General features: G+C 37.7%; 1 protein-coding gene across 1 annotated transcript in view; it reads right to left on the bottom strand.

The window, feature by feature from the left end:
• The window catches only part of LOC134671513 (protein PALS1-like), a 254,037-nt gene that overhangs the window by 205,499 nt on the left and 23,975 nt on the right, over window positions 1-24,563 (bottom strand). The window contains exons 2-3 of the mRNA XM_063529378.1: window positions 22,990-23,123; window positions 18,631-19,076 (exon numbers count right to left, since the gene is read on the bottom strand). Of these exons, the coding sequence (XP_063385448.1) occupies window positions 18,631-19,076; window positions 22,990-23,123 (580 nt within the window). The remainder of the gene's footprint in view (window positions 1-18,630; window positions 19,077-22,989; window positions 23,124-24,563) is intronic.

Here is a 24,563-nt window from a genome sequence, read left to right as displayed (position 1 = left end):
AAAATTGCGTTGTCTATTTACATAGTTTGCAAGTTCTATTGGAATTGACTTTACCAGTCGCTTTTCGGTGAAAGAAAACATCGTGAGGAAACCGGACTCCGGATCCCAATAAGGCCTAGTTTACTCTGTAGGTTGGAAGGTCAGATGGCAGTCGCTTTCGTAAAAACCTACCCTAATTCTTGGGATCAGGTGCCAAGCGGACCCCAGGGTCCCATGAGCCGTGGCAAAATGCCGGGACAACGCGAGGAGGATGATGATGAGGTTTAAGCCGATAAACAAGAATTTAACGTTTAGATTTCAACGAAGCAATGGAAGGACTAGAGATTATGTACATAATACCCACCTTCCAACTACTAATGATAATGTAGTTATAGGCCTGTGTTCTATAACACATGCCTATGCATACTATGTTACCCGTCGCTACGCTACACTCGCTACTCGTTAATTATGGGATAATATTCCAAAGTGTACCCGTAGTCTAAGGAAAGTACGAAGAAATAATTCCTTAATCGCATAGTACGCTTAGTAAACAACACATAATTTCGTATGCTTAGAAGATAGGTAATAAAATTAAACTTTTACTCTATGATTAGATGTCATTCACGTACCATAGACTAGACGGTGTTGCACAATAGTGCGTCCACACTGAGAAAAAGAACATGAACGAACGAATGATACTGAAGCACTAACATTTTATATCCCTAAAACAGTAAAATAACAATTCCGTTGGTAAATCTAGAACAGGATTTTATGGTCGGACACTATAATTTGCCAGACTATAGCTATCTACTGTTAGAATGAGATGGCAGATGAATTTCCTCGGTGTGGACGCACTATCTCACAATGGTCACGACCATAGAGAATGACCATAAAGCGACGTCTGGCATTAATCGGCAACAGTCTTACCGCCGTGAGCTGCGATTAACACACGGTTGTGATTTTTGTTTCATTTGAGGTTGTTTTATTGGGCCATTCAGGGTCGGTTGCACCAAACTGTTTGCCATCGTTAAAGACTTTAAATTTTATTTAAGCCGCCGCTACGCGCCGAGTGACGTTGATCAGAATGATCAGTCAGTCAAGTGCGGATGGTGCAACTGGCCATTTAGTCGTTTGTTACAATTGTTACAAAATGAGAAACTAATGACATTTTGATCCAAACGTTAAAATGTTTTTAAATCATGTGCTGTCACGTATTTGCTGCTACTTTGTCTAATTTCGAATTTAGGTACTAAAATCTGTACATTCCTTACATTGATAAATTCATAACTCATATTATATTATAGGTACAGGTACATTTTTTTTTTACACAAATTGACTAAGCCCCACGGTAAGCTCAAGAAGGCTTGTGTTGTGGGTACTCAGACAACGATATATATAATATTTAAATACTTAAATACATAGAAAACAACCATGACTCAGGAACAAATATCTGTATCATCATACAAATAAATGCCCTTACCAGGATTCGAACCCGGGACCATCGGCTTCATAGGCAGGGTCACTACCCACTAGGCCAGACCGGTCGTCATAACATTTCAGTTTAACATTTTAGGATGGAACAAGTGATATTGCTTAGTTAGAATTATATTTATCAAAAACATTATGTAGGTAATGTGCATTGGAGTAACTTCGAAAGCGGGGCAATTATGAAACGGGCAAATATCTACTAAATTAGAAGCACTTTCTACTCTCAGCAGGTCGTAAGAATCGCAAGATGCCAGATTAGCATTGCTTCTGGTCTTTAGATTTTTGCCTTTTTCATGATTACCCCGATTACGAAGTTACCAAAATGCACTTTCTATAAAAAATAATTAGGTATATAGTTGGTCAAGCAGATCTTGTCAGTAGAAAAAGGCGGCAAGTGTGAAAAATGTAGGCGCGAAGGGATATCGTCTCATAGAAAATTCATTATTTCTACTGACAAGATTTGCTTGACCGTCTATACTTATGGCTAATTTGCCTTGTGTCTATGGATGTCATCGGATACCGACGTTTTTGCCTAAGCGAACTGCAGAAATTAGACACAAGTGCATAATTTTTTGCCAGCGAAAAGCCCACTAATTTAAAGTTTTTTTTACGTAAAAACGCACGCCGACTATTCGTTTGAAAGGCAGATAACAAGTATTTCGTCTAGTTGACGCCATGTGAAAGTATCCAGTCGAGGGTCTAAGTGTTTAGTTAAATCATACGAACGAGAGTTCAGAAAAAAAACACTTAACACGCCCGCGTTTTCGGCCCGAAACAAAAAGTCATATGTTACTCTATAGAACCTGACGCTTGTCAAAATTAGACGAACCAGTTTCAATGTGGTTTCCTTACGAAGAAGTATGAGGAATTCTAAGGTCTTACGTTACTGGTCTTCCAAGATTGAATAGCAGGCTAGAAACGTATGGACTGTCTGGTTTTTTACTTAGCATGGTGGCAATGTGAACTTGGGAAGTTTCGAATGGGAACATTTTTGAGGCTCATAAGTAGGTGTCTTCTAGTATTGTGGGTGGGAAAAGAACTCGATTATACCTACTCGACATAAATAAGAGTATGTTTATGTAAATGAGACAAAAGTGTTAAATACGAAATAGAATCATTGAATATTGTTTACAAGTAATGTTTACTAGAAATCAAAAAATGTGATTTTGATAGCACGCGCAGTGTCATTTATACGTCATAACTCATAATTTTATAGAAGTTTGACGTTTAAAATAACACTTACACTGCGTGTGCTATCAAAATCGTTGCAAACTTCTCTTGGTTCAACCACGTTCAACTCTAGTTACCTAAATTTACAAATACCCAACATTGACTTTAAGATATCTGAATAATAAAGATAGGCATCTTAAATTGTCTATATCTTGTTTATTACAAGATCCTAAGGACTAATGAAGGAAATCTAAAGGTTATAACGTAAAGTTATAACTGCAAATATAATCCGAAATATATTTTCTACTGTGTCGATTACAATAATCCGCCGCCCCCGTAAACCTATTATCTAACCTATCCTCAATATTCTTATAAATACTTTCATGTAAAACGAGTAAATTAAAAAGACACAAACCGACGCATTTCGAACCCAAAACCCAGGATCATATAATCCGGCACCATTCTCGAATATTAACTCGAAATCTTGGAATCTTGGGCGTCGGTAGAATACAGAACATCCCCCATTGTGTCAGCTCTTGCGTCGACACATAGCACAAACGGCAACTTCGTACACGGGAATTACAACTGTAACTTATTAGTATAAGATTCATATTCGCTTGTCAGCGTTATAGATGGTTTTGAAGAATAAGGCTTGGAACAATGCAGGTTATGATACAATTACGAATTGCTATTGTATAGCCGGTTGTTGTGAAAATTTCGTTCTACGGATATGAGTGGATCACATCACATACTCGTCATTATTAGACGTGTTTACATTAAACAATTAGTTGGTTAATGGTTTATAAATTACACTGCTAAAGGGATTGTCGTGTTTGTTCATAATTGAGAACGACGTGGAATGGAATGTAGATTATTATGAAGGCAGTACGTGAAATAGAAATGGCAGACGGTACTGCTTTGAATACGTTTTATCCTCATGAGACCCAGAAGCAATTGAACTTTGAAATTGGAACCCTTAGTTAATACAATAAAAGTTCTAAATAGATTTTGGAATATGTAAAAAATTGTACACAGGGACTTAGGAGGTTATAATAAATTAGTAGCACTTAAAGTAAATGGTAGTAGCACAGTTTGAATGAACCGATTTACGTAATTCCATTCAAAATCATGAGAAGGCATTTTCCTTTCCTTGTAAGTAAATCTTTAGCTTCCTCAACCTACTGTTTTGTGTTACTACAAAAACAAGTCGTGCATTTCTGTAATGATTCTAACGATTGGTACAAACAAAACATACTCATAATTCTCATAAAGACTCTCGCGTAAAAAAGTAATTCAGTAACAGATATTATAACAGATTCCATTCAAAGCAAATTAAACCTTATAAAAAACACTTAAGCTTCTATTTCATTTGAGATAAATCTTACCATCGTTCCCAACGGTCGAAATGATCGCGTATTCAAAAATTTAAATCTTATGCGTAACAAGATAAGGTTCAATTTTATTTGAAGTAGGTCTTTGAAGCTTCCCATGCTTAAGGCGTGTGCACACGGGTTCTAATTACGGTATCTGGCTGCGGGCGATCGTGTGGAACTGGCCTCACGTTACCACGGCTTGGGAAAGTTTCATACTTTTGTATGTTTTAAGGTTTCTGTATTCGTAATTATAGGTGTGTATATAAATGTGTGTTTAAGTGTCTTATTACACACTAATTTATACGCTTGTCTTACAATACCAACCACTGAACAAGCTAGATATGCAAAGATGTAAATTCAGTCATACAGAATAACATACCTACGTAAGTATTCATAATCAATCTGCCAAAATGCCTGGATTCATGCATTTTCTTAAAGGTTAACTGAAACCTTCCCACGTCCCGTAAAATGTCAAACCCTACGCATATTTCTCAAAGATTCCAACTAGTTTAATCATAACATAACAATCCCTTTTGCGATCATCCTACCCCACAGTATATAAAGATAACATCCTACACTAAGTAAAGTTTGTATATTGTAATCTGCCAATTTCTTCTAGTTGGTGGCCGCTTTTGCTTTGGATGAAAGAGGCGCCAGAGGGCCTACAGCGAACACCGTAGTTAGCAAATTTCGGACTTCTTTCTCTTTTACTCCAATTAAGGCGTAATTAGAGTGACAGGAGATGGTTTCTCTCGAACTTTTGCAATTCTGGTGGCGTCCGTTAGCTTGTTGGGAGGACGACATTCGGAAGATCGCGTGACACTTCTGGATGAGCACAGCCCAGGTCCAGGATAAGTGGCGTATGCTCAGCTCAGAGGGGCTACCGCGAAAACCGATATTCGTAAATTGCGGGGATCTTTCTCTTTTACTCAAATGAAGGCGTATTCCGCGTAATTAGAGTGGCAAAGAAAAATGCCCGCAATTTGCGAACTTCGATTTTCGCGGTTATAGCCCTGCACTCTCAGCAGAGGTGAAAGAAAGAGCTAGACTAAAATGATGTGAAATGATGAATCTGTCACTGTTCTGTAGAAGCATTCCACTATGTAGAAGCATTCCTTTAGATGTGACTCCCTCCTCTTTTGAATGTTTGACAAATTAAGCCAAACTATGGAATAGCATCGGACCAAATATTTACCTACGAGCTGCCAGACATAGCATTTTCCCAAGACCCACTTTCGTAAGCGATAGGTTGAAATGTCCAGTAATGCATTCATAGGCTACCTATAAATGTCGTTTCCATGTCGTATTAAGTAACTTTCATCTTCTAACCTGTCTAAGCAAGGATGGTGAGGTTTGATGAACAGACACTCGATATGAATATTTTTTCGTCTTACCTTGCGTATTAGATGAAATTGAATAAGGTGTATCAAAGGTCCAGATCATCTCAGCTTGCGACCGGACCACCCGTGAGATAGACTGATCTAATTAAACGATAGACGCCCTTCTACACTTGTGCACAAGATGGAGTCTTTGAAGGAATGGTGAAGGATTACTAGATTTCCCCTAAGATTTTTTGCAACGAAATATATAACAAAATAGTGGAGAGAGTTACGAAAATCGGACAAGAGTTTTGTCCACTTTTGTATTCCGGCATCCGATTTGAGAAGCAAAGTTAAACGTAAAGGTTGTTCGGACAAAAACAGTTGCTGTCCTGACGTCCTCCAAGAATTAACTGTCATCGTCAACTGCGCTTTAAGAACCTTGGTGACTGACGTCTTCGATATATCTATCTTGAGAACTTTAGAAACAATACAATGTCAATCTAACACCAAACAATGCTGACGTTGGAAAACAAGATGACAGCAATAAGTCATTGTCTAGATACTCTATATTGTGCAAGACAAAAACTATTTTAAGAAGATGACTGACCTAAGGCAATAATGGAAAGATACTTAAACATAATTACATTAATTGCGACTAATGGAAGTTCGTCTCATTGGTCTGTATGAAGAAGAACTTCCCGTATTTTTGCTACAATGTGAACATTTCCGAGCATATTGGAGAAAATTAAATTTATAGCTAAGCCACAGAATAAATAATAGAACTGCCGTACAGAAAGGAAACTTCCTACAAGACCGAAGTTTGACAGCGGTTCAGGGTCGAATCATGCTGTCCGTTTCTAATATATGGCACTATCCCTTTCGGCTACTTAGGGTTGTCAAAATTCAAGCCATTATCTGATCTGTGCTCGTGCACGCAAAGGGACGCTAAGTGGTGTCAACCATAATAATTGCACGGAGCAATGCTGAGCCAAGCGGAGCCGAGTTTGGCCGAAGTCAGGAGTTACGCACCCCTGGCAAAGCCAAGATCACAATCATGAGAAACACAGGACGGTAGCTGGCAGGCAGGGTTGGGCAAAATACTGGCTTCCACGTATTTCAAATACAAATTACAAAATACATTTTTAAAAGTATTTGAAATACCAAATACAAACTACTTTGGTGACTGGTATTTGAAATACAAAATACAAATTACAGTGTTTAAAATAATGTATTTCAAATACAAAATACAAAATACTTTTTTTTGTCTATACGTTTAGTTTTTTTAACGAATATCCTTTCCTAAAAACGTATAGAGCCATTGCGCTTGTTTTCGTCCAGCTCTAGTTTTCGTCCACTTGACGAAATTTGAATATAAACCTACTGCTGCAGATAGTAAATTAAAAATGAAATATTTATTTGCCTATCTGTCAAGTGGTCGAAAACTAGAGCATGGGCGGAAACTACTGTAATGACTCTATCCCCCGGCTGTTGACGAAAAGTTCCGCGCAGAATAACTCGCGCATGGTACATATTTGCCCTCGTACAAGTCGTACATTATATTTTAAAAAAAACGTTCCATTTTAGGATCATAGTATTTAATAAAATGTATTTTCTAGAAATGTATTTTTAAGCTTGAAGTATTTGAAATACAAAATACAAAATACATGTGAGTGCAGTATTTGAAATACCAAATACAAAATACTTTTCCAGGTAGTATTTGAAATACAAATACAAAATACTACAATGTATTTCAAATACGTATTTCAAATACATGTAATTGAAATACTGCCCAACCCTGCTGGCAGGAAGTGTATTTTCACTCCAATATAACACCAGCACTGGGAAAACTGGTTCCGAATGAGTGACACATGTTGGTGAGAGCCCATTACTGTAACAAGCCATTAACCATATTGACTATTTCGAGTCGTTAGGTACAATAGAAATTCTTCTCCAAAGTGTTCGGTGTGTTCAATTCAATTGCCTTCTTCTCGAAGCCAAAATTGAATTCATTGGTAATTTGGTATTTTGGATAAAGTGCGTCATAATTTTGATGATACAGGTACGCTATACTAAACCTAGTTGTTACCTACTATAATTTTATTTGTAAATTGGAGTTTTCAAAACGATAGACTTTTGATTTAAGTAAGTACACAGTACGTACACAGTAAAGCTAAAGAACAATTATCGTTGTTTAAGTACTAAAACCTGATGTTATTAAGACAATGTTTTGTTACATATGTTACTTTTAATTTTCTCTTGTTTTTGACTTAAATTTGTCATATTTTATCGAATAAATACGGAAATACCTAAGTATGTATATCTAAACAGAGTGTATGGCGCACACCTTCACTGGCAAAGTAGCATTATTTTCAATTTTCGGGAACAATTATGTAGGTACCTACCTATAAAGTACAAGACAATAATAGTTATACCTACATTATGGAGCAATCAAAACAAACATTTTCCTTATAAAAATCTTCCTTCAAAGCATTCAACTAACCGCGTGAAGGTAGAAGTAACAATAATAAAGAGAGCATCCACACAGACAAAACCTGCTAACAGAATCACACACAAAACACCAGTTGTGCAAACTATACGCAGTCACGTCTACATTACCTGAACAGTTGCTTGTAATGCATCCTTAACACTACACTATCACACACATAGCACAGCACGTATCTGATTACACAGGAATTTTAAACACACAAACACGTTCCACAGACGTCCGGCGGCAGGTAAGTTTGAAAAATTCTGAATAATGGGATAGCGGGGGAGGGGGGAGCGACCAGAACGGGTCTCGCGCAGGTAGAGGGGCGCACCGGCGCGGGCGCAGGGCACAGGTGACGCCGACAAGTGTCACTGTCTGTCAAGCCGGCGCACTACTGAGCTAACTTTGCGCGTACGCAAGGCTAAGGCCGTTTCCCACAGTTGAGACTTGAAAACGTCCATTGATTGCGCGGCTAATGAAAACGTTGAGAGGGTCATGGCGTGTCGCGGACGCATTAAGGTTTCCACAGCTGCACAGTGTGCAATGATCGATAAAAGATGTGGGTTGCAGAAAAGAAATGACAATGACACCATTTTCAGAATTTCACCGCAATGGAGAATCTTGCATTGTGATGTTAAGTACAAAATAAGCGGTTTTGACTTATTTACTAAATTAGTGGTAATAATTGCTACAACCTTTCCAAATTTTAGGTATCTACGACGTCAAACGGTCTCTTAGAAAAACGCATTTAACTGATTTGAAAGACCGAAGTGATTTCATAAGTGTTCCGTAAACAAAGTTTTGTACGGAACACTAAAAATAAGACAGTTAACTTTAACTCACGCAACAAACGATTGTCTTATGTACATGTAGGTAGGTACCAGATTTCTAGCTTCATTTTAAAATACTTATAGGCAAAATACAGATAACCAAATCAAAATAATTGTGAGTAAAATCAATCAATCAATCAATTCAATTACGTGGATAACGTAGAGAATATCATGGTACTTATAATTTATTCTGTTGTGATTCTTCCAGGTTTAGGGTCATGAATTAACATTAATCCTTCTAACATCATCCAACACCAGTATAGTAATAATTATCACAGACCACAGACCTGACAAAAACTGGAAGCCAGCAAGGATAAGACCACTCGCCGGACACTATAATCTCAAGCGTGCAACTTATCGATAGACTATGCAATGAGTGCTCTTACGTGGTAATTGGGGCTATCCGTTCACAGCGACGACGTCGTACGTATAATTAGGTAGTATAATTACGGTAACATACATACATATGTATGAGACACACACGAGATGAGTAGAGGAAAATGGTAATGTTTTTTTCAACAGACCAGCTCTTAAAACCCAAATGGGACGGGGGTCCCTTTGTTTCCCATAAAGTTTTAAGTCATAATGTATTGTTTGTCATATTATCTTAGTCATAAAACTGAAACCGTTAACTTTTCAGGATTTTCTATAGGTATGTTAGGTTAGGTTCGTTTTATGGCAATCCTGAAAAGTTACGCGTTTCTGAGAAAAACCAATTATGAATTTATGACTTAAAACTATTTCGGAAACAATAGAGAGTTCTTAAAAGCTATCTGTAGGTAGGTATTATACAAAAACTGATGAGAGTGATAAGAAATATGCGTTGAATCCACAAAATTAACAAAGTTGATGTCAATTTTGAATTGTTATAACCTCATGTGGGCTGGTAGAATTGACTTATACTTAATGATAAGATTTTAATTAATTTGGATTTAATTTGTAATATTTTACTTTGTGAAAATTTTTGTGTTTTACTCAATAGCACATAGTTAAACCTTCGTGTTTTGAAACCCTTGCAATGCTCAACCTTTAAACAACAACTTTGCCTCCTTGTAAAACAAATAACATAGGAACTCTGTGATGAAACAACGCAACCTAATTGTGTTAGGGTTTTTAGAAATGTCTCGATGAGTATTAGTTGTCTGTCGTAAGAAAAGTACAGTCAGCGATAAAAGCTTGTACCAAAAATGAAATTTTTGCCAAAAACTTATTAACATTATTACAACGATAAAAGCTTGTACCAAAAATGAAATTTTTGCCAAAAACTTATTAACATTATTACAACGAAAAAGTGCAGAAACCTATTTACCCATTTTAACATTATTACAACGATAAAGTGCGGAAACCTTCAGAAATCTGCTATAAACATAAATAAAATTAATAAGATATACATCGACAATAAATATGGTCATGCTCCTAATAAAAAGATCGAAGCTGCAAAAACATAATCAATCATATCAGCCATCAGGCTACACAAGTCCCGGATGACTGAAACTTAAATGTATTGCTTTTGACCCTTGGCGATATTAAAACTTGGCATGGACATTTTGACTGGCCAATCGGCTATTTTTCATCTCGGTTGCGAGCTTGCAAAAAGGAAGAATCACGGACCATGTGGACAGATGTCAGACCCGCAGCGAGAAGGCGATTACTTAACAATCGACTAGAGTTAATAGAATCAGGCGTTACTTTGCGGAAATCAATAAAACCAAAATATTACTTTGCTAATCCGCGACAAGATAACGTGCTACAATCAGTGCTAATTTCGACTAGAGTTAGACCAAGAAAAGTCTGTAACGATTTTGATAGCTCACGCAGTGCAAGTATAATTTTAAACTTCTATGAAATTAACTGTCGTAAGTACATATCTCATAATAATATAACATCAAACTAATATTAGGATTTAACTCACAACTTGTCACATGCACGAAATGTTTCGATCAAGACGAGGATAAGAGGAGGATTTTGATAGCACTCGCAGTGCAAGTGTTATATGTACGTTATAATTTCATAGAAGTTCGACGTTTTAAAATAACACATGCACTGCGTGTGGCATCAAAATCGTTGCAGTCTTATCTTGGTCTGACTCTACTCGCTTCTCGCTGACAGCTACCGGTCAGGCAGCGCCCTCAGCTGTAGAAATATTGCTGCAGGCTATTGATATTTACTGACCTAGATCGAAAATAAAGGAATTCACAGGTTTCAATATCGTCAGTGAAGTCAGTTTCTGTCAGTGAAAATTCAAGGGATAAAAATACTTTTTCTTCTTCTTGTCTCTTGGTCTTGGAATTTGATGAAGTATTAAAATACCGCGAGCGCAGGCGATTGTACATGTTATGTGAAGTTAGGTACCTACTTGGTACTTAGGTAGCAAGAATGTTATATTAATATATTTAAAGCGACTATAGTACTAAAACTCAGCTAGCTAAGCTAGCAGAGCGAAGCCACCACCTAGAAAATACCTAAGATGAAGATTTCAAAATCTGCAATCGCAATATTTGCAAAGCCAGTTTCTTGAGGTTAAATGGTGGTAATGCGGTCCAGCTTCGGCCGCAGAGTGGTCATTTCATTAAACGTAATGATATCACGGGAAACGTGTCCCAATTGAGAAATAAACAAGTTATAGGCAGAGTTCGGACAATTTATCGCCAAAATAAATATGGTATGGAACACGAACACGATACATTTTTTTTAACAATTTTAAGGCCTACTGTCCACGAGGCGTAGCTGCATAGACGCTGCACGCATCGCCGTGCAGCATTCATGCAGCCCGGCGTACTGACGTTGTCCACGAAGCGTAGCGTAAGCGTATCGTAGCCTGCATTTTCTTTCATTCGTGATGATGTCGTCCAGTGATGAAGAAGTTATTTTGGCCTATTATTATCTTCGAAGTCGGCGATGACGCCGTTTATATTGGATACATCCATATATAGAAAGAAACCTACATTGTAGACTGTTCGTAGCTGCAAGAGAACTATCAGCAAATGACAACGTATTTCATTCATTTTATAGAATGAGTAAAAGGACATTTCCACTATTTGCACAAACTTTCAGCCGTTCCCGCAATTTTTTCTCACAAATACTCAACGTGCTGTTCCGTGCGATGCAGCCCGGCGTATAACACGCACGCAGTACGCCCGGCTGCATGAAGCTTGCATGCAGCGTCGCTGACGCGACGTTGCCGCTCCGTGGACAGAGATGTGCGGTTTTGTATGTAGGCTGCAAGCAAGCGTACACCAAGCGTACAATGACGAATACGCGTCTATGCAGCTACGCTTCCGTGGACAGTAGGCCTAACTGCAGTTTTTGAGTATAATCTGGAAATTTTATAAAGATACTGTGTACATAATATGAGTTTAATAAATCTTGTCCTATTTTGAGATACCTATAAATGTTTTTTTATGGTTTTACGATGTATTGTCCGACCTCTGGTTATATGTATAGGGTATTAAACTAATTTTACAGTTTACCTGTGTACCTATGTGTTTTCAATCACTCGCGGGACATGTTTCGGAGGCCTAGGCCTCCATTTCTTAAGCACATTGAAGTTGATCAGATGACAATGGGACCAACGGTGAAGTTTAGCATTTAAAACATTAAAATAAATATTTTAATTAAATAGATGCCAGTCGGCGAGAAATCAGATATCATATCATAATATTATGCACAGGTTATCGCAAAAACTATAAAAGGCGCATATTCTTGGACATTTGCGACAATAAATATAATTAGTTTACACTAAAAACACTAAATAACACGACTTTAAAACACCTATTTTGCGATGACGTATTTGAGCTATGTATACCTGTTATATTGGCATACTTTCATGACCCCCAATCTTATTATTTTGCTCATCCTCCTATCCGATCCGAAACCTAAAATGAAGTCTTGTAACATGTGTTCAAACTTTTTACTTTAAAATATAATATAATTTACTATATTACGCACAAACTTGTAAATTCCAACTAGTTAGTCAAATCCAACATGGATCCGAAAGCGTACTCAATTCAAATACAGATGTTCAGAACAATAGGATTATTAGGCCGTCCATACATTTCGTAATTAGCACGTATTTCACGTACCGAGCGTGTTGTTCAAATATTAATTAGCTGCCATATGGATTTTAGTAAAACCATGAAGTTATTTTGATGTGCTAATTTGTGGTTTAAAAAGGGCCAGTATGATGGCATGTACGCCATCAGATATATCGGAGCGGCTAAGGCGCTCACAAATATCTGAACACGCCTCTGTTGTCAGTTCGTGTTCAGATATTGTGATATTGTGAACCGCTTCGATATACCTACCTAATGGGGCGATATACCTACAAGATGGGACACTCTGACAACACCGATTGTCGTATGTGTGGCGAAGAGGAAGAGACACTTTAAACTCTCGCGTTTTGTACACATATTCAATTACACAAACGGGTCTACCGCGTACCGCGTACCGCGTAGGAAGAGACAGTAAAACACTTAGGTAGGTAATGTATGAATGTCACGGGCCGGCGTCACGCCCTCGCCAGACAAAGAATGAAGGACTTTGGAGCAGGATATCTGGAACCAAAGGAGTTTAAAACGCTACCCATGAGCTCCATCATCCGACACATGGATATGGTGGGTAAAGCTCATGAGTAGTTGACGGATCTTCTCTAGGGGGTAATTGCACAAAAGTTCCCTATGGATCGAAGTGCATCTGCAAGGGCCCCCGAAAACAATAAGATAAATGGGGCGACTGTAAAAACTAACCAAGGCAGGCGTGGCTCACTCCGCGATTTCGTCGCTTTGCTACAGGTAGCTAAAAGTACATCCGTTCGGCCCCAATTTTGGGGTTTGCCATAAGCCGCGCGTGGCGCTGTCGCCACCTAGCGGCTATATCTGTGCTGATCGTAACAGACGCGTTTTGTTAGGGAGTGAGTCTTCTGTACCTAGTACTATTATTTATTCTGTGACCAAGGGCAGACAGTGCCGGAAATTAGACTTTGATATATTTGACGACCGGTCTGGCCTAGTGGGTAGTGACCCTGCCTGCGAAGCCGATGGTCCTGGGTTCGAATCCCAGTAAGGGCATTTATTTGTATGATGATACAGATATTTGTTCCTGAGTCATGGGTGTTTTCTATGTATTTAAGTATTTGTATATTATATATATATCGTTGTCTGAGTACCCACAACACAAGCCTTCTTGAGCTTACTGTGGGACTTAGTCAATCTGTGTAAGAATGTCCTATAATATTTATTTATTTATTTATTTATTTATTTGTAATTAGATCTACGTACTTGTCCGGACAAGGCGGATACGGCGCGGGCGAGACGCAGAATAAAGTAATAACATGATTCAAATATAATTCTGATGTCAGTGTATATTCGAATTGGCCTGTCAGTCTCCAATAGTAATAGATACTTGGAGAACCTTGTAGTATTGATTTTAAAACAGCGTCTGTTTAGGTTATAAATAAAGTTAGCGCAGTAAATATTAAATGAGAATTTAGGTATTATATTTTTTTCTTTCAAGTGTTTGTAACTCATTAAAAGCTTTCAAAGTATGGTAAGGGGTCATCCATTAATTACATCACACGTTTAGGGGGAGGGAGGGGGTCAAGAAAATGTGACATATTGTGACATGGGGGAGGGGGGAGACAGAAACTTTGTGACGTCACTTTAACTTCATCAGTAACCGAAAATTTATTTAAATTATTTTATTCGCTGTACATTTAAATAACAAGTTTTTAAAACGATAATCGTTTTTATTCGTTTAATTTTCTTTCCTAAGCAGTTTTGGGTTATAAAATTACTAATATTTATATTGTCAAAAATATTTCAAAAATATTTTGATAAAATATTAATGATACTTAGGTACTTACTTAATTCGATTTGGCGATTTCGTAGAAAAAATGTGACGTCACACTAGGGGGGGAGGGGTTTGCCAAATGTGACCAAGTGTGACAAGGAGGGGGGGAGGGGTCAAAAAACCTAGAAATTCGTGTGACGTAATTAATGGATGACCCCTAAGAAGAAAGTGTAGGTAGGAGGTGACCTTAGTTATATTTTTGTAAGGCTTTAATGCCTCCCACTTATGGAATTAACAGATTATTTCAGCAGACGTCTTTAAAAAAACAGTATTTAAATTCAGAAAAGGAGAATACACAATTTCTTTAATAGAAAACTAATTTTAGGTACCCTAAAGTGATCATAACAAATACGTATTGATTTTCCATGTTCTGGTTGACTGAGATCTGAGATAATATATTAAGGCCTGATTCGAATTCAATCTGCCAAATTGAAAACCCTATTAATGGTACTGAAGCTAGCTGAATCAAGATTTGTTTTTCCATAATTTATTGAAAATTTGTTTAAAAATTGTTATTTATAAGTAAATTCATCATTTTCCATTTCTTCCCGCTCCTGTCGTTAGTTTTGTTGTATGCCCTCCATCATACATCCGACAGTGTTTTTTGACAGTTTCTTAGTTTGAGTCCTATCAAGAACAATGTTTATTTTGAAATATTATATTGCATATAGTTTTTGTTGTTTTAACGAACTAATTCCTTGGACACTCCACTCCATACCGTTCAATACTGTGGGACTTTGTTGAATCAAGTTTTTGGTCCGATTTCGAGGGTACTGGCTTAAGCATGCTGATTGCCTCATAAACATCGTGGATCATCTCCAAATATTATCAAAGTAATATTGGAAATCCGCATTATTAAACTAAAGCTGCGAACCGTTTCTTTTAGTGATGTTGGTGTCGATTTCTCTGTCGAAAAGTAACCAATGCCCGGTAACTGACACCACATCGACGAAATTCCTGATACGCCAGATATTTGAAGATATGTCTAGATCCTCATTGTTTCATGGATATTGCAATGAAATTACCTTTCAGTATTGGTATAATATTAGGTAACAGGTTATGTTGGAAATTAGTTATGTGCAAGTTTCTTCCATACTTATCAAGTTTTTGACAGCAATTTGGCGCCTAATTAAAAAGACGGCGGCGTTTATTTGATTTTTTTGATCATCTTAGATTTGATAAAAAAAAAATTTTTTGGTATAATAATTTTGTGATTCTGATAATTATAATGTCGTAGTGTATATATAAAGTAAGCTAGAAAATATCCAAGAAAAATCACTCTGAATTTGTCAAATTTGTTTCGAATCAGGCCTTATATAGCGTATTACAGGAATGAATAAAGGGTAGGTACTTACACAAATACCTATAGCTACTGAAAATACAGAACCAACAGCTATCTAAATCTAAATATATAATAGGAAAGTCATCACATCATTGGCGCCTGTAAATAAGGTTGAAATCGCCAATTGTTTTAGGGCATTATTATACTTCGTTTTTTTTAGCATTAGAAATTAGGTAAACAATCTTGACGTGTCTTTTAATTGAAAAACACATTTTAAAAATAAGTTACGGCAAATTTGTAACAATTATGAATCTAATACGATCATTTATATTCGTCTGCTTTCATAAGTAATAGTTATAGATTTTTAAAAAGCGTTTTTCAATTAAAAGACATGTCAAGATCGCTTACCTTCTTGCAAGTTCTTTCTAATGCTAAAAAAACGAACTATAGTTCAGCTTAGGTGCATTCCTCATCAGATATATCGGAGCGGCCGAGGTGCTCAAAAATATCTGAACAGGCACTCTAACGCTTTGACAATAGAGGCGTCTTCAGATATTTGTTAGCATCTTAACCGCTTCGATATATCTGATAGCGACTGTACTAATTTAACTAATGTCGAACGTTAAATATTGCCTAATATCTAAAGCCTCCCCCAGTACTTTTACTATAAAATTATGGGTAACATAATAAGCGTCGAGCCGGGTTTCCTAGTTCGTTCGCCTCCGAAGGCCAGCCGGCACATTCCTTCGTAATGCGATGCGAGATACGGCCATAATGCTTACTAATAGTTCATTTTACTTTCGAGCATCACACACCCACGGACGCGTCTTCCAAATACTTGCTATTGAACTATTAAAAGTCGTTGAAATCGATATGGTTATATTTGTACGAGTAACCACGTAAAATCAATAGGATTGCCTTTTTTAGACTATGCCAATGCCAGTAACTCCAGTCAATAATACGGCTATGTATATCCTAAGGCTCCTAGAGAACTCCAATTGGGTCGGAGTGCTGAAGACTCTGCGCGAGATGCTCTAAAAGTGACAAACACAAAATTTTAAAAGTTAAGGGCTAATATAAAGATACATTTTCTTATTTAACCCTATACTCATGAAAAGGTACTCCTTTTATTTGGATTAATCCAAATATGATAAAATCATGTCCACAAGCTGTTAATTATTGTCACAAGGAGAGAAAACTTGAGTGTTCGTCAGAACTGTGCAGTTTTCTCTATTTTCGTCCACCGTGGATTCAACTTACACAATTTCCGTGTGACACTTTGGTATTATTTTTACGTAAAGTAAGTTTCAATCCGCGTACCCTTTGGTATTATTAGTAACTTTCAATTCGTGTTTGCCTGAAGCGGAACACTAGTGTGACTAATCCAAAGACATATAACTGTAAATAAATATGTCTGAAGGCGAATAATCTCTCAGAGAGGCGGGTAATAATTTTGCAATGGTTTATGTTATGTGTGACCAAATATTATGTAAGTGGCGATAACGTCGATTTGAGCCATTCACAATTTGAACCGCGGAATAAAAATATTTGAACGCTTCATTTTGTGTTGAGAAATGCACTAGCGAGCCGCCGCGGCTTCGCACGGCTAGTTCAACCAATTTACATACAGCATTAACAAATTATACACCTAAACCTTCCTCCAGAATACTCTTTTGATAAGTAAAAACCGTATGAAAATCCGTTCAGTAGTTTTTGAATTTATAGAATAGTTTATCGCGAACATACAGATGAACGCGGCGGGGGACTTTGTTTTATGATATACATAATAATGTATTGATGTCAAAGAAAAGGGAATTTAAGGCTTAAACGATGTCTGTCGATGACTCGATGCAGGTTCTAGACCTGATCGTGTCGATTATTTTGTTGAGTGAAAATAAGCTCTAATCTAGGCTACATAATTAGACAGAGCAAGTATGATGATTTGATGAACTTCTATTGTTGACCATAATGGGAAAGATACGGAGGGAGGGATACCGAGACGAAACGGCAAACGAAAAGCCCTCGGGAGTGTTTCATGAGCACTGAATCTCTAGGAGACCTAAGCCTTAGCGATAGCTGCTGTATTGGGAACATCATGATTCATGAACATCATCATAACTGTCACTACTGACGTGGAAACTTTTTCTTTATTTTGTGTGAAACTTCCACATCTATTAACTATCAGGACCAGATCACAGACCTCCAACAAGATGGGAGGATGATATTAAAAAGATTCAGGTCCACTCTGGGGGAGAGAAGCAGCAAATTTATATTATATTATATTATATTATATGTAAATGCACAGGCAGCTTAAAGCTGATACGTGCACATCAATGTCCACTTGTGTGTGTTAATCTCAATAATAATGTACTCTCATAAAACAAGCCCGGGAACGGATATTACTACATCTCATGCACAGAAGCACGTGCCAGTACACACAAAACACACAACATGAGCATCATTACCTAAGTAAGATTTATAAGAATTAAGCGTTGTACAGTATTATAACTTGTAAGCGTTGTATTTTGTAACAGGTTCTGGCAGAATATCGGCGGTGTGGCTTACCGCATCACCATGCTGAGCCAGCGCCTATTCTCTGCCACGACACATAGTTTTGTATTTGTTTTATTTTCTTTTACTTTAAGATTTGTAAACAAATTTTTATGTTAATTTTAAGCTGCATGTCTTCTTTCATCTATGTACCTTACCTACCATGTATGTTGTGGAAACGAATAAAGTTTATCTATCTATGAAATCGGGCTGCTTGGAGATTCGGAGAGGCGTATGGTCAACAGTGGGCGTACTAGATGAGGAAAAAAGAGAAGAAAGAACTATCAGTACTATCACTCACCCTTTCTCCCCTGGTCCAAGCTTATTATTCTCCACAACAGCCGACGCCCTGATCTTATAATCAGGCTCTCCGATCAGCTTCTCACACCTCCCGTTACTGAGGTGCTCCCTGGCAACACTGTAAGGATCCTTCTCACTACTCACTTCACTATCAACACTATCCACTTTAATTTTCAAACTTTTCTCACTAATGTCCTTCTCATGTTTCTCCGGTTCCACTTTAACTTCGACAACTTCTTTGATAGGTTCTTTTTTGTCTATTCCGTTGGCGATGATGGGGGTGGGTTTGGCCTGGAGGGATCTGGGAAGTGACTTGGGGGATGAGATGGTGGGTTTGGTCTCGATGGCTCCGTCCTCGTTGATGGAAGTGACGTAGACTGTGGAGTTGCCTATGTAGCCGTTCAGCTCTTGACGGTTCTCGGGCTGCGTTCGTTTTCGGCGATTCAACTGGAAATAAATGAAAGAGATATTAGTAACCGTCTGATTCTCTTCGTATTCTAGTGTGATACCTACAGCACAATTATGTCACTGGATGGGTGATTGAGATGTGGAAAATTACAGCAAAATCGTATGAGTAATAATTTCAATGTGCCTGACTTACTGAGTTAACTTGGACAAGTTTATTGCGGTATGCAAAGTATCCTTAATTACGAGTTGCATACTAATTGCCGCAGCGAAGGTGTTAAAGTACATTAGCCTGACCTGTAAGTGTCGCCAATTATTGAGATTATGTCCAAGACAGTCGCTAGATCCGCCACAATAAAGGTCGGACAATAGGAACTGGCGGCCTAGCCAAAGTGACGATCGCTTGCGCTTCGCCATCGAATCGCTTTGTGTCTCTCTATCACTTTTCCATACTTGTGTGACAGTGACATTTGCGTTTCATTCGCTACCTACGTAGCGATAGCGATTGGCATATTGTCTACGGGGCCTGATTACTTACCGATATTTTCAATCTGCTAGGAACCTAGCAAACATTTTATTTTCTAGAAGAAATTGAAGTTTTCCGTATAACGGTTACCAAATAGGAAGTCAGTTGGTTATCTCAAGGGGCAAGGGGCACAAACGCCTTTACTGCACTATAGCGGCCGTTAAAACCCCATTAAGATTACGTTGCCGGCCGGGACCTAATTGTATGTCGTAATATCGCAATAAGACACTTTAATTAAGGAATGGGAGACTGAAACACAAGACTGTTGAAGTGATTACACTTCGGGTACCGAGATTATGGCTCGCTAGAGAATCGTGGTAGAATATGTGAAAGCATGTTTATATTACTTGACTTGTACCTAGGTATTTGGTATTATAATTGTGAAAGTGTATGGATATTGGATATTTGTAATTGTTTTACACAAACATTCATAACGAATTTGACATAAATTTGCCAGTCTGACTGGGGGACATTTTATCCCAGAAACTATCTCCCGTGAGAGTGAAATAGTTAGGGAGTGGAAATGTATGATGCTCTTATTATGATGTAAGTCATTCTAAGTACCTGAATAAATACAATGCAAGTCTATGTAAGATCTTATTCAAACTTATGTAGTCGTAGTAGTAATCACTTTATTCAAATTGTATTGTATGTCAAATTGTTTAGGATAAAACTAATTTAGTTTTAGTAGAAACCAAATATAATATATACAATAACATATATTCATAGTGTATTTAAAGTTGTATTGAAGATATTCGTTCATTCCTTTCCTTACATAACACACCAAAAGGCTAAGCCAAACCCAACTGTTGCTCACTAAAATATAAAACGTCTCATATAAGTGCTTTACCGTGTCCGTGGCCTATAAAAAATATGACCCCATTTAAAATAAGTTATTTATTGCTAATACCGCCCGGGTTTCGTAATAGTCCGAGTGGGGTGTAGGGTTTTAGAAGGACGGACCCTAAATTGACTTTTACGCAATCGCTTTCCGGGTTTGTTTATGAATGGAACTGAATTTAGGTTAAGATTATGCGTCCTTGATTCGACTTGGATTTGAGAGGTTCTTAAGAGGAAAATGACGGCCGCTTTTCCATACAAACGTAGTCTCCATTTTCCTCTCTGGATCTTCATTGAGACTCCTAAGGCTCCTAGAGACTTGATCGTATAATCTGGTTTGGAATGACAATATTTATCACGGAATTCTAGAATTCTGGATTCCGTTGTGATAAATATTGACAATATTGACTTCCGTCAATATGTATACTAACTACACATTCTTACACTAAATACATACTGCGAAATGTCAGTACGCATCGTGACAGCAATGGAGACTGAGGACGAACTCAAGTGAGATTTCTTCAACCAAAAACGTCACTTTTTGACATTGACTGATCAGTTCCATAACTATTACTACAGCTCTATACTCTGTATCTTTAGGTATTTAAATAAAAGTAAACAAAATCTACCCTCACATTTGCAGTTCCTTAAAAAGCCAGTTGAGGGTAGATGAAAACATTACATGATCAAATAATGTAGGTTAAAGTCAGGTCGTTCAGTGACAGAACCAGGCGGTTTTGTATTTGGTTGGTTAACCAATAAATGATAACTACCCGAAAATGTACAAACTGTGTGTTTACTTTTATTTAAGTTCCCTATACAGGCTATATTCATAACCTGTTAGTAAGTGGTTAGTAAAATCAGAATATAATGTCCGTTAGTTACACATGTGTGTTATGAATTCAATCTGGACCGACATGTAAATCTCGGCATGGGAAGCGGACACAATGGGACGGAGCGTTCATGTATTGTTCCTTTTAGATAAACAGCGGATGCTTAGCGAACAATCGGGTGATGTGCGATCAATGCGACAATATCGACGACATGTATTCAGCAAAAAAATGTCATAAAATTCTCTATTTCTGCTTTTGAATGGATTTTATTTTGTGTTGGTAGGAACTCGAGTCTTTTGAGTCTATATTTAAAGAACTTAACTCGATTTTTAAATACGTGATTCGGTGCTAAAAAAACTTCTGAGTCTTTTACGTCACGAGTCGAGTCCTATATTGAGTGTTTATAAGCGAAACTCAAAAGGATTTGGAACTTCCGAATAAAGACTCCGTCAACAATTTTGTAGGTTTGATCTAAAAACTAGTAGCAATAGTAATTTTGCAGTGAAGTATTTAAATAAGCGTTATAAGAATAAGAATAAGAGAATAAGAGATGTTTATTAGCACAAATAATAATAACTAATAACACAAAACTAAAATTCAATTACATAAATATTTGTGCCAAAAGGCGAGTACCTAACCCATAAATTTTACATGAAGACAATTTACCTATTTAAAAATGTTTGGTAAAAAAATTAGTCTTCTAACTCTGAATAGCACTCAGTCTCTACAGTAGACTTGGGTCTCTAACAAGTTGAAGATACATAACTCCAGTTTCGATTAATAAATAAGAGTTCAATAAACCGAGTCTCAAACTCAAAGTACCTATAAGTAAATTATTTTTTATTCCGAGCATATTGTGTCCGACTGCTGCCTTGCCGGACCATTACTTTGGACAGTATATCATAGTAAAAAAAATGAACTATATGTTCCTTTAAGTATGTAGAAAACGTTCTATAATCCAACGTGTGTCAACATCCATATTTGCATTAGCCAGTGGAGAAAGTGTGATAACTAGAGCGCAAATATGCGCTAAAAACGCATCGTCAAAACTGGTTTAATTAATCGTATGACAGTGACAGATAAAAACTAGTCGGCACTCTCTCTGTGAGCTGGGATGACGGTTCATCTTGAAGTGAATTCATATTTTTTCTATATTAAGCCGCGGACTTCTGTATGAGGAGTATGATAGGACCTATAATTTTTAGTTACATCTATAGAAACAGAAATTACTTCTTCGTTACGTGCTTGAGGGCGCTAGGCCTGCTCCTCACCGCGATGACTACAACATGTCGACATGTCCTCACCTCTACAGACAGCTTGGACATGTTCACCGGGGTGATCCGCTTGAGGGCCGACAGCCGCTGGAGGCGCTGCGCCGCCTGCTCTTATGACTACAACATGTCAACATGTCCCCACCTCTACAGACAGCTTGGACATGTCCACCGGGGTGATCCGCTTGAGAGCCGACAGCCGCTGGCGGCGCTGCGCCGCCTGCTCCTATGACTACAACATGTCAACATGTCCTCACCTCTACAGACAGCTTGGACATGTTCACCGGGGTGATCCGCTTGAGGGCCGACAGCCGCTGGAGGGGCTGCGCCGCCTGCTCCTATGACTACAACATGTCAACATGTCCTCATGCACCTCTACAGACAGCTTGGACATGTCCACCGGGGTGATTCGCTTGAGGGCCGACAGCCGCTGGAGGCGCTGCGCCGCCTGCTCCTATGACTACAACATGTCGACATGTCCTCACCTCTACAGACAGCTTGGACATGTCCACCGGGGTGATCCGCTTGAGGGCCGACAGCCGCTGGAGGCGCTGCGCCGCCTGCTCCTCGACCGCGATGAGGAACGCATCCTGGATGTTGCTGAGTCCGATGTCCGATACTGCGGAAGAAAATACATCATCAGGAAAAGTATTTATATATGGGCGAACCAACTTTTTGACAGACTCTTTTCACATCTCTGGCGTTACCAAAAATGTCTCTCTGGAGCTACCAAAACGGATATTTTATGTGAGAAACGATTGTGATAGGGAGAAAATACATAAAAAAATAGTTATGCCAACAATTCCGTCATAAAATAACTATACAATTTTCTAATTCTTCTTTATAATCATTCTAAGTGTAAACAATAAAGTGCGAATCATATAATTTACTAATTCACCAGCATACATCGGGGTATTTGGTGAGTTCCGACTTCGCTAAGTTATAAAAACTTTGTTTATTATAAAATAATTACCAAACTATGAATTAAAAATCCTCCAGGACCACAAAGTTGAATTCCTAAAATGTTGAAATCCCAAAATGTTGACTTTCCATGTAGCGGAGGCAGTTATAAAGTTGACCCAAAATTTTTTTATTAAGCTATGAGCTTCATCATATATGTTCCTTGAGTAATTCTAAGCATTTCAAGCCTGGGAGGCAATAAGAAATGTGTGTCTACTCGGATTTGTAATGGATTCAAACTTTCAACCCCTTTTTAACCCTGTTAGGGAATGAATTTTACAAAACGCTGAAATTACTTTTCCTGTCTTTTAATAATATCCCCAAATACAAAAATTCAAGTCCCGCGTTCGAAAAATTTATTGATATCCATACAAACTTTCAACCCCTTTTTCACCACCTTAGGGGATGAATTTTCAAAAACGCTGAAATAAGTTTTCTTGTATGTTTATAATATATCGTTTTACGAAGTTTCAAATTCCTAGCTTAAAATAAAACTTGAACCCCATACAAACTTTCATCCCCTTTTTAACCCCCTTAGGGGTTGAATTTCTCAAAACCGCTTCTTATCTCTTGTACACTTTATAAATGTAATCTAGTGTGCAAATTTCAACTTTCTATCTTTTGTAGTTTCGGCTCCGCGTAGCAAAAATCTCCAACCAAAATTTTCACCTTTTTACGTTTTTCTTGTAAAATTACTATGAAACTGAAAAAAAACAAATTTCAGCAATGAATTCTAAATCTTTGGTTTATATGAAAATGATACCAAACTTGCCCAAGTACCCACCAGGATCAGAATAGATTTTTTTTAAAGATGAAGGGTGGCGGCCGTCTTTGTACCCCACCCTCCCCCCCACTCCGGGCTAGAAATGCTTAGAATTACTCAAATATCAGATGTGATGAAGCTCATAGCTTAATAAAAAATTTTTGGGTCATGTATGGCAGCGTTACATAACTGATTCCAGTAATGTGTAATAAATGTGGTAAGCTCCAAATGTGCTTAGAAATGTTATGTTACAGTAGTATCGGTTTTTACAGTTTTTACCTATTTTTTTGGGTAGTACAAAACATTCCCGCACAAAAACCCCGTAAATCTGGTCGA

The sequence above is a fragment of the Cydia fagiglandana genome, chromosome 15 (assembly GCF_963556715.1).
Source record: "Cydia fagiglandana chromosome 15, ilCydFagi1.1, whole genome shotgun sequence".
Lineage (NCBI taxonomy): Eukaryota > Metazoa > Arthropoda > Insecta > Lepidoptera > Tortricidae > Cydia > Cydia fagiglandana.
This window is presented reverse-complemented; position numbering and strand designations above follow the sequence as displayed.